The sequence below is a fragment of the Bubalus bubalis genome, chromosome 17, assembly GCF_019923935.1.
Source record: "Bubalus bubalis isolate 160015118507 breed Murrah chromosome 17, NDDB_SH_1, whole genome shotgun sequence".
NCBI lineage: Eukaryota > Metazoa > Chordata > Mammalia > Artiodactyla > Bovidae > Bubalus > Bubalus bubalis.
In genome coordinates this window covers 5,138,538-5,157,748 of record NC_059173.1, presented here as the reverse complement: position 1 = coordinate 5,157,748, position 19,211 = coordinate 5,138,538, and the positions used below count along the sequence as shown (strand labels likewise).

Here is a 19,211-nt window from a genome sequence, read left to right as displayed (position 1 = left end):
GTATGAAATTTTAAGCATACATTTGAACAAATTTTCAAAAGTGAGCACAGCCATGTAACTACCACCCCAGATCAAGAAGTAGAACAGTACCAGTATCTCTGCAATGCATAAACCATCGAAGGCAATACTGCCAATATCGTATTGGCAACTTAGAGACCTGGAATCTTCACCTGTAACAGGAACTCACCATGAAGAAGAACCACAGACGTGATCTGAATGTCTAGCTAAGAGACCCAGTTCAAATGTTCAACTTTTTCCACTGTTATTTTGATTTTCTCAAAAAATTAATCAAAAAGTAAATTCCTCCAGACTGACCTCAAAACAGATGGATTCCTTAAGGAATGAACATGAGACTAAAACAGCCAAATGTTTCTACAAGAAATACCCTGCAAAGCCCACTACAGTCATGTGGCACAGGTCCAACAGGCAGTGTCCAGCACAGATGGCAGGACCTGGGGTCACATCTGCACCCACCATTGCTGGCAAAGCAAATGGCTACACAGGAGCTGCTACAGATGGAAAGACTCAGGGACGGGCAGGTGTGCCAGCGCCAGGTGTGGGTGGCAGAAGCCAGAGACTAAACCTCATTGTGAGGCTCCCCTGCTCACAGCATAGTGCCAGGCAGCACTGCTCACACAGAACAGCCATGAAAGAAGGGCTGAAGGCTCAGTGAATGCCAAAGTGGCAATACCCCCAGAAGGCAGTGCCCACCTAAGTCTGGGAAAACGAAATTGTGTTCAGAAATCAATGTTCTCCAAAGTGATCACTCAAATGTTCCCTTCTGAAGTCCTAACAGAAGTGTTATCAATGCTCAGGACTAGGCTGCCTAATGGGAAATGCCCCCATGGGGGCTTTTGACACATAAACCTATTCAGCCTCACATGTTCATAATCATTTGTGTAAAGAAGAAAAAACCTCTAAGCACTAATTAGAAAGATGGAGCTGTTGTATTTTCCTCCTGATCACCTTATCTTCTTTATTCAGTTCTTGAAGACTCAGCTATTAAAAGAAATTAAGTAATTCATCAAGACCATTTCAATTACCTGCTGCTGATAACATCAGATTACAATTAGCATCTACAAATGAACCAAGTGCCAACTGCCAAGCTGAAACATAAGCTAATTTACTGCTAGACTCTGCCTGCTGGAGACAGAACCCTGGGACCTGGCAGCAAGCATCCACTTCATTATTCCAACAACAGTTTTGCAGCCTCTGCTGCAACCCTCCAAAGTGCAGCGTTGACCAAGATTTACTGCCCTGTCCGTCGCCACTCACATGTTTACAGACGTGCTGTATCTGTAAGCAAATCACAGCTCCCTTTAAATGGCAATGTCTAGACAAGCAGGGTGACAAATCTTGACCTAAAGGAGAGAATAAATATTATTAATATTTATTAGGTACTGATAGGTGTGGGGCGCAGCACAGGATGTGCATGTCACCACCATAATGAGGGCCTGAATCATTTTCTGTGAGTCCTCCGGTGCTTGATCAGAAAAACCTCCTGCTCTGGTTGACGCTCTCTATTTTTCATTTCTCCTTTCAAACAGGGAAAGCACTTTCTTGTTACTTTTTTTTTAGATGTCTAGAAAAATCTGTTTCAGGCTGTGGGACACATTTTTCCCCTTTTCATGACCTGAACAGGAACTGTTTTGAAAGGAAAGCAGAGGTGTGTGGTTTGGCTTCCTACAGCATGGATCTTAACTAGACTTTGACAATCTGTGTAGTCTCTTCTATGAGTCTAAAGTAAGAACCAACGGTTCAATTAAGTGCATGGGGTTCAGAGGAGGCTGTGAGCTGTCGCAGAAGACAGCAGGTAAACCTGGGTTTGAAGCTTGCCTCTGCTGCTTATTAACCGTACGATCCTGGGCCAGTACCTCTACTTCTATGCCTACCACAAGGCTCTGCAGTGAAGATGACATGAAATAACATACGCAAAGTATCTAGTTCAGGGCAAGTAATCAACAGAAAATAGACCCTCCAGGGAAAGAGGAGAGAGGCCTGCTCCCCCCTGATGGTGCCTGTCCTTCCCGGGGAGCACAGGCTGGGACCGGTGCTCATGGTGGCCGAGAGCCCTCCAGTGTACTCCTTTTCTCATCTTCCTCTGGATGGAGGGTGGGTGTGGCTTTTCGCCCTAGGCTAAGTAACCTCAGCATGGCTCCCTCTGGAATCCACCCACCATTCCAGGGGGAATGCTCCCTCATGGAAGGATCAGAGGACAGGAATCAGAGACTGGAAGTCTAGACTCAACTCTGCAACCTTTGGTGAATTACAGACATTCGTTAATCTCTGGAACCTCATCAGTGAAAAGGAATAATAACAATTTACCTCATAGTATACCTCATAAATACCAATCTACTTCATAAAACACAAATGTTATGGAATTACATTGCTGTAGCAAGAACTTCTTTGTGAGGTCTTATGGACCCTTCAGTATCTTAGTATCTTAAGTGGCTATTTTGAAAGCAGTCTCATAAATCATACTGTGGATTTTCAAAGATAAATACCCAATGAGTGTAAATTAATTACTATCTACAATTACTAACATTTTACTTGTAAAGGTAGACCTCTCTCTGCCTAAAGAAAACCCAACATATAAAAATTGAAATGTGAAAAATAGGTAAAAGAGAGTGACTGCCATATGACAGAATTTTTTTCTCTTACAAAAGAAACATATTACAAGATTTTTCAAGATATTGTGTTTTACACGTGTTCACAGTAATTACTTAATTCATAAAATGTAATCAGGAATATGATATAATTAAGGTACAATGTGTGTTTGTTATGTATACAACATGTAATACTGTTCCATCTTCCTATGGGAATTTAGAATTTTTTGATTCAAATTGTCAGAGTTTGTAAACATAATTTTTATAAAAGTTATTCAGATGATATTTCTTAAATTCTAGAATTAGAACAGCTGTGAGTCCCACTTTTGGTGACTATTATCTTGCTGTACTGTGCGTATACCCACCAGGATAGCTACCAAACTTTTACCAAAACACATGACTCCCACGTTGGTTTGAAAACATGGGGAAAAAAGAAGCCACGTCATTTTATGAGATCTTACTAAATCTTTTATGCTACAGGTCTCTTGAAACCAAATAGATAAAGAAATTTTTAAATCTATCTGGGCTGTGATTTTCTCATATGTAAAATTAATTAATACTCTTGACTTCATAGGTTTGTGGAGATGATTAAATATGAAAATGAATATAAATATGTGACACAGAACAGATCTCAATATAAGCTTGGTAAATGAAAAACCATAAGCTCTATGAGGACAGGAACTATGCCAGCTTTATTCATAAAAGATAGCACAGTGCCTGTCACATAACTAATGTTCGATAAATATTTGTTGTGCAAAAGAATAAATGATTAAGTGAGCAAATGAATTAATGAACATTAGTCCCACACTGCTATATTTAAAACAGATAACCAACAAGGTCCTACTGTATAGCACAAGGAACTCTGCTAAACATTTTATAATAACCTAAATGGGAAAAGAACCTGAAAAAGAATAGATGCATGTACTCACATAACTGAATCACTGCTGTACACCTGACACTAAGACATTGTTAATCAACTATATCCCAATATAAAATAAAATAATTCCAATATAAAATAAAACAACTCCCATTTCCCTTTCTTTCCCAAATAAGCTACTTTCCAGATATCAAACATCTTTTTTACTCAAAAGGCACAGATATTTAAAATTTTTTAATTATTTTCCATAGATAATTAGTTATTTCACCCTAGGCCCTGTTGAAAAATACTTTTCATTTCTCATGTCTGACCCAATACTAGAAACAGAACCAGCTCTGACACTGTTGTGCATGGGAAGTAGTTTCTGAAATACGTTCACTTTTGTATGTGTTTCAGGGGCATCGTGGCAAGCGAAGTGGTCACCTTCATCCAGAAAGAGAAAGGAAGAAAAAGAAAAAAGGAAGGACGGGAAGGAGGAGCCACCTTTCTAATGCGCCCCCTTCTCACTTCCCTAACTGCAGCTTATCTCAAAGTAAAACGAGAAGCACTGCTGCCTGCCTGCCTCCCCCTCCCCCGTGAGTGAGAAGATCTGGGACGATCAGAGAAAGAGGACTTGAATTGAGTCCTGACTCAAGTGACATACTTTGCAGCCTAGCAGATTTGACTCCAAACTGCCAAAATAAGAACCATAAAGAAGGTTACCAAAAAACCAGACGCTACAGAAATAAGATCACGCAACTACTGTTGTTTTGAGCATAAAAAAGACAAGATGAACATTTTTTCAGGCAAAATTTACATTAGTGTTATTTTCACAATTAAGACATACTTAGAAAACACCTAAGTGATTCTTTGTTGTTCATAAGAAACCTAAAGAGTCTAAATCATTTCTATTTGCTTTATTTTAAATCAACTACAAGGTGGATGGTACACATTGGTACATGCTGACCACCAAAGGGCAAAGATTTCTCATCATCTCCACCTTCTCTTTTTCTCCATCTCCGTAAGTTCTATTGGCTTCTCCCTCAGACATGCACAGAAAGCCTCTAAGGTCAAAAATCCTTCTTAGTGACTCAAATCTCATTCTCCTTGGCTTCTCTGATACAAGTGATATGCCTTCCACATGCTGAGGTTCTCCTCTCCCTGAACTCTACCTGGATCACCTCCACCCTCTGTGATCCTGACTCAGGCTCCCTGACTGGCTTTCCTCTCTTACCTTATAGGTGTCATTAGGATGATGCCATCTTAATACTTGTTTCTAGTTCTATTTGTTCATGTTACATCGAGAGAAACACATACTGGGCATGTCCAAAACAAACATACCACGTTTGATAAGGAACAGGTGTTGGCAAGTTCCGCCTCTCAGCTTTCCTGTTTCTTTCCAAAGGCACCACTATTCTTCCAATCCCACCAAGGCACAACATCTTGGCATGAGCTTTGACTCATCCAATCTAATCATATAAACACTTACTGAGTTCTCATTATGTCTAAACAGTTATACTCAGAGATACAGCGACCATGGAGTTGAATGCTGTTCGTTCACACATCTATCACGTTTTAATCCAGTGGAGGTAACTATACAAGTATACAAATAACCATATTTTATGATTGAATAGAAACAGAATAAGAGAAATTTTTAAAGTAGACTCAGGACTCAGACAAGGTAAATAACTTTTCTTGTTATCAAGACAGGGCTTCAAGAAATGAATGGTGTCTGGGATAATACTAAAAAGATGAGCAAACCTTAGACAAGCAAAATAGAGACACAGAAGTTCTTCTAACTGGAAGAAATAGCTTGAGAAAATACATTAAAGCAAGAAAGGACAGCCAGCGGGGCTTGATTAGAGAAGATGGAAAAGCAGTTTTAGGTAAAGAATATGGACAGAGGAGCAGCAGAATTTAAAAATGGAAACCATGATAGGCCCCATTTTGAGGTACAGTTTAGGAAGGGTGGTCTACTCTTGACATGTGGGATGGAGGACACATGGGAGGGAGGGGATGGTAGTGAGGAAAACCCAACTAGTTGGTTATTGCAACAGACTGGGCAACCAGGAAAGGAGCAAGAAAAATAAAACACTTTAGTGAGAATATTTATTTGACAACTGCTAGACTGAGTGTCAACTGAAAAAAAGGGGGTGGGGTGGGGTAAGAAATCAATGATGACTTTAGATTTCTAAGTCAGGATGGTATGACCAAGCTGAATGACAAACCCCTCCCTCCCTAATGTCTGCATTCTAATCCCAGGAAGCTGTGGATATTACTTTACATGACAAAGGGGATTTTGGAGGTATGATTAAGTTGTGGATCTTGAAAAGAATATTCTGGATTACTCAAGTGGGCTTGATGTAAACACAATAGCCTTTTTTAAAGAGGGATACAAGAGGAGTTGGGTGGGAAGAGAAGGTAATATGATGACTCAGAGGCAGAGACTGGAATGGCACACCCTGGAACTGGAGGAAGAGGCCACCAGCCAACAAACACAGGCAGCCACCAGAAGCTGATTGTTCCCTAGAGCCAAGAAACCAGGCTTGCTAACGCTGACCTCAGCCTGGTGAAATTGATTTCAGTCTCCTATCTCCAGCACTGCAAGAGAAACCATTTGTGTTGTCTGAAACCACTAAGCTTGTGGCAACATGTTACAACAGCAATAGAAAATTAATAGAGATGACTAGAAGAATGGGGCTGTAATCAACAGAATAAAAAAGCTAGGAGAAGCAGCTAATTTAGGAAAAAGATATTTCCCATTTGGACTCACAAACTTAGTCAGATCAGCATGAAAATCAGACGAAGCATCCACTAGGCAGCTGAAGATGTGAAAACAATCTCAGGCAGCAGGTCAGACCTGGTGAAAACAAGTTTAGAAACAATGTGTGCTGAAGCAGCAGCTGAAGGTGTGGTGGCGTAAATGATAGAGAGCAAGATACAAAGAAGGGGAAAGAATCAGGAACAAAATATAAGAACTCCCACATTTAACACATGGCAATACAATGGAAAAGGGCCATTAAAAATAAAGTAGGGAATCTGAATAATGACACAGAGGGAAGCCCAAGAGGGAAAGTGGGCTAAAAAAAGCAGGTGGCTGAAAAGCATATACATTATGATCCAAGTTTTTAAAAAAGGAACAACCTGTACACACGTGTGCATATTTACATATATGATTGTACTACTGTGTGTTTACGTGCATAATAAAAAGGTTTGGAACGAGTCTCACCAAATTGCTAACAGTAGTTAGCTCTGAAGAGTGCGACAGAAGAAAGAATGTAAGGGGGTGCACCGCTTTTTTCTACTTTATACCCTTTCATAGTGTAAGAATTTTTAACAAAAGTAAGTACCACTTTTGTAACTTTTCTTTTTTTTTCCCCCTCTTAAAGAAAAGCCAATGAAGATGGTACAGAAAGAGCAGCCAAGAAGAAAATCAGGACAGTGGTGCTTCCCAGAAACTGAAGGAGGAGAGAATTTTATGAAAGAGTAAAGCCTGCCAAATGTTGTGTACTGATTAGGGAAATTTAGAGGTGAGATCAAGAGATCTTTCAACTGAGCCAGCAGGAAATCACCATTGATCTTTTTCAGGGTACAAAAGGTACATATCAAATTGTAGTGGGCTAGGAGTCTGGCAGGCTACAGTCCATGGAGTCGCAAGAGTCAGACATGACTTTAGGGACTAAACCCCCACCAAAAATGAGTCCATCACAAAGGAAATCAACCCTGAATATTCACTGGAAAGACTGATGTTGAAGCTGAAGCTCCAATACTTTGGTCACCTGACGGGAAGAGCCAACTCATTGGAAAAGACCCTGACGCTGGGAAAAATTGAGGGCAGGAGAAGGGGATGATAGAGGACAAGATGGTTAGATGGCATCACTGACTCAATGGATTTAAGTTTCAGCAAACTCTGGGAGATAGTGAAGGAATGGAAGCCTAGTGTGCTGCAGTCCATGGGGTCGCAAAGAGTTGGACATGACTGAGCGACTGAACAATAACAAAACAGATAGGAGGAGTTCCACTTCCAGTAATGGAGGAGCAGCTCCTATCAGACACACCCACCTACAGATAACAGTTAGAGTCTGACAGGGGACAGGAGGGTTGGTGTGGAAGGGGCAGGGGGCTCGTACAGAGAGGGAAGGGGAAGGAACTTACCTAAAAACATTGGTGTGCAACCAAAAGCAATGAGAAATTGTTAGCAAGGTTGGAGTTGACTCTTTGCAGAAGGGAATGGCATTAGGTCAATTTCCCATTTTTGAATTGCCAGAGGGCATTTTGTGGTGGCAGAGACCAGAGGGCAAACCCCACCAGAGCTATGTGGTGAGACTAAAACTCAAGTATATATACACCATCTTTCTGGTTTGAAAGCACAAAGGCAAAATCCCAGAGAGAGTCACAGTGGGGAGCCTTGAATTCTGAGTATAAATTCTACACAAATATCTGTTTAACTCATGAAATATGCATGTGTGTGTGTGTTAGTCACTCAGTCATGTCCGACTCTTTGTGACCTGTATGGACTGGGGCCCGCCAGACTTCTCTGTCCATGGAATTCTCCAGGCAAGAATACTAGAGTGTCGCCATTCCCTTCACAGGGGATCTTCCCAGCCCAGGGATCAAACCCAGGTCTCCTGTCTTGTAGGTAGATTCTTTACTGTCTGAGCACCTGGGACCTAAGCAGCTCCATGAAAGCTGAAAGACTGAACAGAGATTTCAGCTGCCTGAAATCACAGGGAAGACAGAATCTGGAGTTTGAATTAAGTTAACTGGTAAAACAACAACAAAAGTCAATACTGCTAAGAAAACTATATCAGAATCCAGAGTCTTTCTAAAGTATCACTGACAATGTTGGATATAATTCCATATCAAAAAGTACATTAAAATGTGACTAAAAACTCGAAACAAAAGGCAATCAATGCACAACTCTGTGACTACACTACAAACCACTGAATCACACACCTTAAAGGGATAAATAGTCTGCTATGTGACTTATACCTCAGTCAAGCTACCAAAAAATAATGACAACAGCAGGCAATCAAAGGGGCGTAACTCTGAGATGATCCACACGGAACTAGAAGCAAGATTTTATAAGCCTTTGTAATAACTAGGGCTGCCTATGAGAAGGAAAATATACACGTAATGAATAAACACATAAATCTTAGGAAAACTGAAATATTAATTAAGTGAACCAAATGGAAATTCTAGAGCTAAAAATTATTATATCTAAATTTTAATATGCACTTACGCAGTAAATAATTAACCTTGCCCAGAGAGGTCCAGACTGTACCCTTGGCTCTCAGAAGCACTCTATAAGCCCTTAGACTGCCCAGTCTAAGAGTCTTTGTTTACCTGAGGGCATTGGCCATGCCAGACAGTGGATGCTAACAATATATAACCATCAACTACCTTGACCAAAACAGCCCCTGCAGAGACACCCACTGCAATACTACAAAGTATGTTCTCTGACTACAATGGAATTAAACTAGAATTTGATAACAATAAAGTAGGAAAATCCCAAATGTTTTAAATGGTACTTCTAAACAGCACAGGGTTTAAAGGGAAATCACAAAATATTTTGGAAAATAATTTAAACCCAATGAAAGCAAAAACATATCAAAAATTATTGGATGCAGCTAAATCAGTGATTAGAGGAAATTTTATATGTTTTAATGCTTGTATTAGAAATAAGAAAGGTCTAAAATCAATGACCTAAATTACAACCTTGAGAGGCTAGAAAGAGGACCCAAAGAAAGTGGCAGAAAGAAAATGCTAAAAACAAAACCAAAAAAATGAAATTAAAAAATAAGATGAGCGATAGAAAAAAAATTAACAACAAAAGTTGGTTCTTTAAAAAGATCAAGAAAATGGATAAATCTCTAGTTAGAATAATCTAGAAAAGGGTGAGGGGGCTGTTGAACAGGTATAGAATACAAACTATCAATAACAGAAATGAAACAGGGCATATCCTACCAGCATTAAAAGGAAAATAGAGAAGTATTACAAACAACTTTATGCCAATACATCCAACAATTTATATGAACAAAGTCTTTGGAAAATACAACTAATCAAAATGATTGATTCCTGACACAAGATGAACTGTCCAACAGGCACAGCCTTCTACACTCCAGGTTCCAAGCCCTCCAGCCTCTCCTACATGCCACTGCTCAACTTGTCTTCTTGAAACATCTAGTCAGTGTTCTCCCTCCTACATTTCAAAATCTTCAGGAGCTCCTGTTCACTAGCAGTTCCTTGCCTACTTTTCATATACCATCCTCTAGCACATTCCTGAAGGCTAATCATGCCACTGTCCCTCAGACAGGCCAACCTATCGTATCAAGTTCCTTGTATCACATTCCCCTTGTCATCAATGCCATCCCATTTCTGGCCAAATCTCAGCTATTCTTCAAGGTTCACCTGGGTGCCATGCCCTCCAAGAAGCCTTCCAGACTATTCCCACTCCTCAGGGATTCCCTTCTGGGAATTTCATGGCAACACAACATCATTAACTCTGCTTTGCAGGGAGTCCACTGTTGCCCTATGGATTAGTCTTATTTTACCAACTAAATTACAAGTTCTTAGAGGGCAAGGATTTTTTTTTTCAAACTTCTCTATCACTTGAGGCAATTATTCCAGGATTCAGCACACAGTAATGATTCAATAAATACCTGAAATCTGTTGAATGAATATATAATACCAAGAACTTATTTCTACAGTTTTTATCAGACTCTCCAGGTTCTCATTCTGATCTCATCTTCAGTGTCATCTTCAGGGATTTGTCAGACTTATTCTAACAACCATATTAATGAAACGTATGGTTACAGTAAGTGGAGGCAGAGGGGAAGAAGAAGTAGTGCTAAAATTATATGAAGAGAAGTAGGGTTTTGTAGGTCACATAAGCAAAGGGGACTGAGTTCTATACTGCATTGCCACTATCTGCTAAGCATACGCTAGTGCCAACAAGTTCACTGTCTCCTTGTCCTCTCCCACCCTGAGTTCCTGCGGCACAAACCATAGGCTCCAGGCTCAAGGATGACTTCAGCATATACCTCTGAACACATCTGTTCTCTTGGTTCATTATGTACCCACATCTGCTTGGGTACAGAGAAAAGCTACCAATATCTTCTAAGAAGTAGCCAGACACTAATACTTATCACCTCTTACCATTCCTTATAAATTCATCCAAATATATAAAGGTCTTAACTGTAACCAAGTATTAGAGTGGCTAAAAAATTCCTTCATCTTATTCATTCATTCATAACATCTTATGGAAAAACCCAAACAAACCTTGTGCCCAACCCAGTGTGTGTATCAAAACACACTGCAAATTTCTTACTTAAATTTTTCAAAAAAAAAAAAAATTATACATTTATACTAATACTGTAAGTATCATTTGTGAATATACACACATTGAGAGGAAAAAATACACTTCCTTCGTGTGAAAGTCACCAAGTAAAGAAATCTCTCTAAACAAAAATCCTCTCAAATTCCTTTCCATTGATGACTTCCTAGCAGCTTCCCTTTCATTTAAACCAAACATAGCTTTATATCTGCATTTCATTCCCCTTCTCTCTAATTAGATAAATTTGCTCGCTCTTCTCTCTAGAAAGATTAAAAGGTTGGGGTGTTTTGTTTTTCCAGTATTTCAGCATTCTAACGCTCACAGTGCTGGGATGACAGAAAGGATCCTGTGATTTAGAGCAGGCAGGCTCCAAGGAAATATATCTGAAGGAAAAATATAACACAAGCAAGGAGGACTACTGAAAATAAACACACAGATTCCTGTCAAAGATAGCGGGTCACTCCAGCAACTTCCAGTCCATGGCCCTGACCCTGGTCCCGCAAGGAAGCCTGTACTTACCCAGATTGGAAGATGCTCGCCCCTCTGCAGCCCGGTCCTTGAGATCCTCAGCAATGCCCAGCTGCTGCTCGTGGTACTGTTTGGCCCTCTCCAAATCCTGCATGCACCTGGCAGCGTGGCCCAGGCCAGCGTAGGCCCGCATCTCAATGGCCTTCTCCATCAGCTCCTGCGCCAGCTCCAGCACATAATTGTGGTAAGACATGGCCTTGTCAAAGTTCCTCCTGTAGTGATAGGCACTGCCCAGATTGCTGTAGGCCCGGGCTTCTTCTCGCTTGTTCCCCAGGTCCTTGGCTATCTTCAGATGCTGCTCGTGGCACTGCACAGCATTCTCAAAGTCACCCATGGCAATATACACAGCTCCCATGTTGCCGAGTTCTCGGGCTTCAGAAAGCTCATCTTTGGATTGCTTGGCGAGAAGAACACACTGTTTGTGACTGGCCAGTGCATTGGGGTAATCTCCAATGGCTGTGTACACGTGGCCCAGACTGCTCAGGGCTGATGAAGCTGCCTGGAGAGAAAGGATAAGGCAGAGAAAAGAAAGCACATCAGAAAATGGCTTTGGTTTGTTTCAGCAGATAAAATGTTTGAGAGTTCGCCTGTAACCATCCAATATAATTTCCAATGGTGTCTCTATCAGAGGTCTGCAGACCTATGCAGAACTGAAAAACAGTGCTTCCACTCAGCAAGTTCCTAATAAAAGACAATGGCAATTTAATCAGTAACTTCCAATACCGAATCTCACAGAAACAGGTTGTGTGTCATACAACCTTCATCTTAAAGACTTGACATTTTTAATATTGTGATATTATATCTCTGTTAATAGCTATTAACCTCTGCAGTTACAAGAAAATGTTGAAAATCAAAATTAATTATTACATGTAATATAACACAGGACATTCATAGGAGAACTCCATGCACGGCTCTTTGCACTCCTGGGCATTTCTCAATTCTTGTCTTCTCCCAAAGCAAATGGATACACTAACAGCAAGGGAGATATCAGGAATGATGACTGATAATTCTGTGACCCAGGACCCACTGGAGGGTCCTGTTCTCTTATCTTTGCCCCCTCAGTGTGACTTCATCAGTGCTGGCTGTGGTGGAGGGCTCAGATGAGATGAGAGCCAGAAGAAAACGACAGTCACAACTGCATCTGTGAATGGGGTGGTCCCCACGGGGCCTCCCCACCGCTGTTGCTGTTTGTGCTCTGCTGTTCTTGTCTCTAGCCTCTTCTGGCCTCGGCCTCTTTGCAGAAAGATGCTGTCTTCCTGGTCGCCTCACACTGCTTGCCACTCAAGTAGTTCTTGTCTAAAGAAAAGAACATGACCTCTTTTTTGTCTTAAAGGTTTTAATGAAAATGCCCCTTTATTGGTATAGTGAACCAAAGGGAAACAAATATAACTAAGGAGATGTTACATGTGTTCATGGGTTCGAGAATCTTACTAAGTACAGACAGTCTTAGAGTCTCACCTCTAGTTTCTAACTCCTTTGCAGAGACATAAAAGGCAGTTACACTGCACATTTCCTGCCCTTCTTTTCATTCAGCAACTTGCCTGTCTTCCCCTCCCTTCTCACCAAACCTACAGCTGGAGCCACGCAGTCCCGTTTCTTTGGGATGCTCCCTCCCTCTACCATGAACATGTGATCCTGGCAGAACAAATGGTAAAACAAACTCGCAAATGGGCAAGCAATCTTCACGAGGGCCCCCAGGCTAGGGAAGGCCATCGCACCTGGATGAGGGCACTGCTTTATCAGATGTGTTTCACATCTGTGTGCTTCAGAACACCTTTACTAATATTTTATAGCTGTGAGTGATTTGCTACCTTATTTCTTTGTCTCTGAAATAGAGACTTGAGACTGACCATCTTCATGATGCTTGCAAATTGTGTATTTGCCAAAGGTTCCATACAGCTTTAAGCTGCTTTTATCATTTCACAGATGGTCCAACAAAAAGACTGAGGAAAACAGAGAGGAAATAAACACTTAGAAATGTACTTTTTTGTATTTTTTTTCTAAGTGGTGGAGAGCAGAAACAATTCCGTGAACATCACAATCCTGCAGCAACATGATTCTGGCAGAAGCAGCAATGATGTCACCCAAGAGCATGCCACTTGGACGTGAACTGGCCTCTGGTTCCTACTTTGGGAACCTCTTTGGGATCAGAGGTTAAGACTTCATGTCAGCACATTGCACGTGGGCCTTTCTACTGCTCACAACCCCCACCCCACGCCCGATGAGCTTCTATCCTCCCTGCCGCAGGCCCAGGGGCTCAGTCTCTCTCTTTTCCTTCTGTAACTGGCCCTCCCCTCCTTACTCGCAGAGGTCCTTCTGTGCCCAAGTGGGGCCAGAGAGAACACAGTCCACAAACCCTCCCATCTGCAAATCTTTGCTGCTCTCAAAGTAAAACACATGGCTCCCTCACTCTGGAGCTAGTATAACTTGGAATCAGACGCACGTGGTTCAAAACTGTGCTGCTGTTTCCGAGTTCTGGGACCTTTAGAAACTTCACTTTTCTGAGCCTTGGTTTTCCAGACAGATGTTTCTAGGACCCAGCAGTAAGCCAGGAACTGAGTGTTTTCAAACTTAGCCATGAGCCTCTGTCAAATGTGTAAACCATAAATAATTCACTAGATAATTCCAAACAGTAGGTCTGGTTGGAGGCAATGAGCCCTTGAACACTGCAGGGAATAGATTTATAAGGCCTGGGGCAGGCACAGCACCCCAGGCATCACTGTTCTTAGAAATTTCTGGTTTATGGCAACTCCAAATGACAGCCCAGGGATCTTCTGCTTCTGGTTCTTCATTTCTGTAAATGCCGGAGAGACATAGGAGCTCATTTGTTCAAGCTCTCCTGAACATAAGGAAAGGGAGTCCTGGGGCATTTCCCTTCTGGGGTGTGAGGGAAAGAGGGAAGAATGACTGCATTAGCTCTTCCCTGGCACCTGCCAGTCGCAGGCAGCACCATCAGGCTGGGACTCCTCATGCGGGTGTCCTGGAAACCGGCAGCTCCAGATAGGACAATATAGTTTGTGAAGCACACATCACAGCCTCCGAAATGAGAAAGGCTGCTTGACGTAGTATAGGGATGGAACAGGGTTTAGAGTCAGAGGCCCTGTCTGTGTCACCCTGGTAAGTCATTCAACCCCTTCACCTGTGTTTTCTTTATATGTAAACTGTTCTGATAATGACAGCATGTGTACTTCCCAGGGTTAGGATGGAATCAGATGAAGCAGTACGTGCGAGTGTCCAGAGTAAACTGTGAAGTTCTCCATAAACACATCACTAAGGTGTGGATGGATGTTTTATGACTGCAAGCTGGCAGGGCTGAGCTCTGCTACCAGAGCAGAAGCTAGTAACAGCACTGAAAACATCAGTCATTGTGACCCAACATCTATATTCCTATCAATTGCCACTGGAAATGAAGGCCAGTGTTTTACAGCCACTGGGCAAATACACGTGATGATATTTATCTGCTAAGTGAATTACAAATTAATCACCTGTCTTTGTTCCTGTTCCTTCAGAACAAGCTTAGATCTGAAACAATAGTTTCAGGCTGTTAACGAGAATATGAAGACCCACTATCTAGGGGACTCACAAGCCCCACCTCAAACAGATGCTATACTTGCCACTAAGGTTCACACTGCCTTTGTATATTAATCTCATTGAGATTTCTGTGCTAGAATAGCAGCAGCTGCTTCCCACAGCGGAAACATTTTGGAACATCTGTATTTGAATATCAAAATGCACACAAATAGTTATGCTAACAAACTATCTGGTTGGAATAAGACAACACTTTTCTCTTTTTACAAAAGATAAATTACCCATGGTCTTGCCAAAGCATGATTTCCAGCTGCAGACTTCACACACAGGAGTCATTACCCCTTGCTCTGTAACCTGAGTATTTGCAGAAGAACTGCACCTGACGAGTCCTTTCATGGGACATGAAGCTAGAGAAGGAAACTGGCTCGTATTTTTTCAAACCACCTTTAAGGACTTTCAGTTTGGGACATAAAATAGACAAAATCTAAAACTACCCAGGTTGCAAAAAACTGGACACAACTTAGCGACTAAACAACAACAAAACTACCGCAACTATAACCACATTGATGATACTACTATTAAATATTATTTTGAAGAATTAAACATGCTTTCCTTCACAGCTAGAATGTTTTTCCCCTTATTGTATATATTTTCATAAGGGTTTTATTTTGTGGGATGATTAAACACACAGATAGAGAATATTTGACATAATTCCTGATTAACTGCATATAGTTTTAAGAACAGGGGAAATACTCCCACAACTAGTACCAGAAATACACTTTTTCATCTTTACTGTCCCAGTCCACACACAGATGTATCCCCTGCCAGTTCAGTGCCCATGAACCCAAGGCATTAACCACCTGCAACCCAAGAGGCAGAGGGATGGAGAAGAATAGGGACAGACTCTGGAATCAGGCATGTATGGGTTCAAAGGAAAAACTACGTAATATTGCACAAGTTATGCCACATCTCTGAGCCTCAGTTTCTTTATATGTAAATGGGAATACTAATATTTCACAGTGCTCTGATGAGTACAACATAAGATAGAAATCGTAAAGAGCCCTTTTCAGGGTTCACAGAAGATGCTCAAAATGTTTAATTTTCATTTATTTACCTACCCTAAACAAGACAACACTCACTTAGTGTCAATCACTCAGTCATATCTGGCTTTTTGCGACCCCATGGACTGTAGCCCTCCAGGTTCCTCTGTCCATGGGATTCTCCAGGCAAGAATACTGGAGTGGGTTGCCATTCCCTTCTCCTGGGGATCTTCCCAACGCAGGGGTCTCATTTCAAAGATGTGGTAGAAGACAGATGACCAGAAAATAGAACATGACGTTATGTTACCAAAACTAAAAAGACAACACAAGAAGCTTGCCCCACTGATGATGGGAAGGGTTATTATCTTCATATGCTAAAGCATATTACTCATAATACTCTTCTGCTAAGGTAGGCATAAGAAAATTCACCCTTTACTCCAGGGCATTTTAGAATCATTGGTATATGCAATACATAATGTTGGTAAAAGCACTTTAAGTGGTCAAAACTGACAAAGATATTAGAGTGTCTGGGGTCTGTTGGGTGGTTCATTTACTTAGTCACTCATATACTCAAGAAAATTCTCTAGACTTACACAAACAGAATCAACTAATTTTGACAAATGAGCAAAAGTAATTCAAAGGTGAAAGGACAGTCTTTTCAAAAAATGGTGCTGGAACAACTGGACATCCAGATGCAAAGAAAGAGAATCTAGACACAGACTTTACACCTTTCATACAAACCGACTCAAAACGGATCACAGTACATGTAAAATGTAGAACTATAAAACTCGTTAAAGATAAGAGAAATTCTAGGGGACCTGGAGTTTGGCAATGGATTTATAGATAAAACACCAAAGGCATGACCCATGAAAGAAAAAATTACTAAGTTGGATTTCATTAAAATTAACAACTGTGCTCAGTGAAAAATATGGCTAGGAGACTGAGAAGACAAGCTACAAGCTGGGAGAAGATATTTGCAAAACATTTATCTGACAAAGGACTTGTATCCGTATCCAAAATATATCAAACATTCAAACAAACAAACAAAAACCCTTAAAACACAACAAGAAAACAATCCAACTTTAAAATGGACAAAAAACCTAAAAATACACCTCACCAAAGAAGATACAGTTGTCTTCCATATCCGCAAGGCATTGGATCCAGGACTCCAGCAGGTACCAACACCTGTGGATGCTCAAGTCCCTCATGTAAAATGGTATGGCATGTACATATAACCTATGCACATCTTCCCATATTCTTTAAATTAACTGTAGATGACTTATAATGCCTAATATAATGTAAATTCGGCTTCCCTGGTGGCACAGTTAGTAAAGAACACACCTGCAATGCAGGAGACCTGTGTTCAATCGCTGGGTTGGGAATATTCCCTGGAGGAGGGCATGGCAACCCACTCTAGTATTCTTGCCTGGAGAATCCCCATGGACAGAGGAGCCTGGCAGGCTATAGTCCATTGGGTTGCAAAGAGTTGTACATGACTTAGCAACTAAGCACAGCATACCTAATGTAAATACAAGGTAAATAGTCACTCAGTTCAGTTCAGTCGCTCAGTCACGTCCGACTCTTTGCAACCCCATGAATCGCAGCATGCCAGGCCTCCCTATCCCATCACCAACTCCCGGAGTTCACTCAAACTCACGTCCATCGAGTTGGTGATGCCATCCAGCCATCTCATCCTCTGTCGTCCCCTTTTCCTCCTGCCCCCAATCCCTCCCAGCATCAGAGTCTTTTTCAATGAGTCAACTCTTTGCATGAGGTGGCCAAAGTACTGGAGCTTCAGCTTTAGCATCATTCCTCCCAAAGAACTGGTGCACGATAAATTCAAATTTTGCTTTTTGGAACTTTCTGGATTTTTTTTTCCCAAATATTTTTAACCTGTGGTTTGTTGAATCTATAGATGCAGAACCTGTGGATATGGAGGGCTGACTATATATAGATGGCAAAGAAGCATATTAAAAGATGCCCACATCATGTATCATCAGAGAACTGAAGGTTCAGGATGGGGAACACATGTATACCTGTGGCGGATTCATTTTGATATTTGGCAAAACTAATACAATTATGTAAAATTTAAAAATAAAATAAAATTTAAAAAAAAAAAAAGAATCTTAAATGGAAAAAAAAACAAACAAAAAAAACGAGATACCACTACACACCTATCAGAACAGTGAAAATCCAACACAACTGACAAGATCGAATCCTGGTGAGGAAGTGAGCAATAGGAACTCTCACTGATTGCTAATGGGAATGCAAAATGGGATAGCCACCTTGGAAAATATTTGGGTCATTTCCTACAAACATACTCATAGCATATGATCCAGTAATCATGCTCCCAAGCATTTACCTTAAGGAAATGAATACTATGTCCACCCAAAAACATGCACATGTATGTCTGCAACACCTTCGTTCATAATGGTTAAAAGCTGGAAGCAATCAAGATGTCTTTCAATAGGTGAACAGATAAATAAGACTTGGTATATCTTTAGAATGGACTATTATTCAGCACTGAAAATAAATGATCTATCGAGCCACAAAGACACATGAAGGAAACCTTAAATGTGTATTGCTTGATGAAAGATTCCAGTCTTAACAAACTACACACTATTACACTATGTAATCTCAACTATGTGATCCTCCGGAAAAGGCAAAACTACAGAGAAAGCAAAAGGATCTGTGGTTTCAGTGTGGGGAGAGGATACAGCACAGGGGGTTTAGGGCCGTGAGACTATTCTGCATGACATTATAATTATGTACACAGTGCATCACATGTTGGTCAAAACCCACAGGATGTGTAACACCAATAGTGAACGCGAGCGTAAACTATGAACTTCAGTTAGTAATAATATACTATCAGTTTGTCAATTGTAACAAATGTACCACATTAGTGTAAGATGTTACTAAGAGGGGAAACTGAGTGGGAAAAGAGACAGAATGTGAGAACTCTCTGTACTATCTGCTCAATCTCTGTAAATCTACAATTGTTCTAAAAATGAAGTCTATTAGTTAAAAAAATTAATAAATAAATTGGAGTTTTCCTCACTGGGGGAGTGGGCAATTCTAGGAAATGGAAACAGCACCAGCAAAGGCATGAAGTATGACAGAGTATATAGTGACTAGAGACCAAAAAACCAGTTAGACCTGGGAGAGGGGATGGTACTGGAGAGAAGCCTGTAAAAGGTAAGTTTGGATGAATTCTATCAATTTGTAAAATCTAAAATATATTCTATGTATGTTATTTCATTTAATCATTATACAAACCCTCTTAAGTGTTCTTATTAAATCCATTTTTGAGATAATGC

General features: G+C 40.8%; 1 protein-coding gene across 7 annotated transcripts in view; it reads right to left on the bottom strand.

The window, feature by feature from the left end:
- TTC28 (tetratricopeptide repeat domain 28) overlaps positions 1-19,211 on the bottom strand; it is a 581,747-nt gene that overhangs the window by 143,727 nt on the left and 418,809 nt on the right. For all 7 annotated transcript variants that reach the window (XM_044930639.2, XM_006054175.4, XM_006054176.4 and 4 more), the window contains one exon: positions 11,318-11,825. In XM_044930639.2, the coding sequence (XP_044786574.1) occupies positions 11,318-11,825 (508 nt within the window). The remainder of the gene's footprint in view (positions 1-11,317; positions 11,826-19,211) is intronic.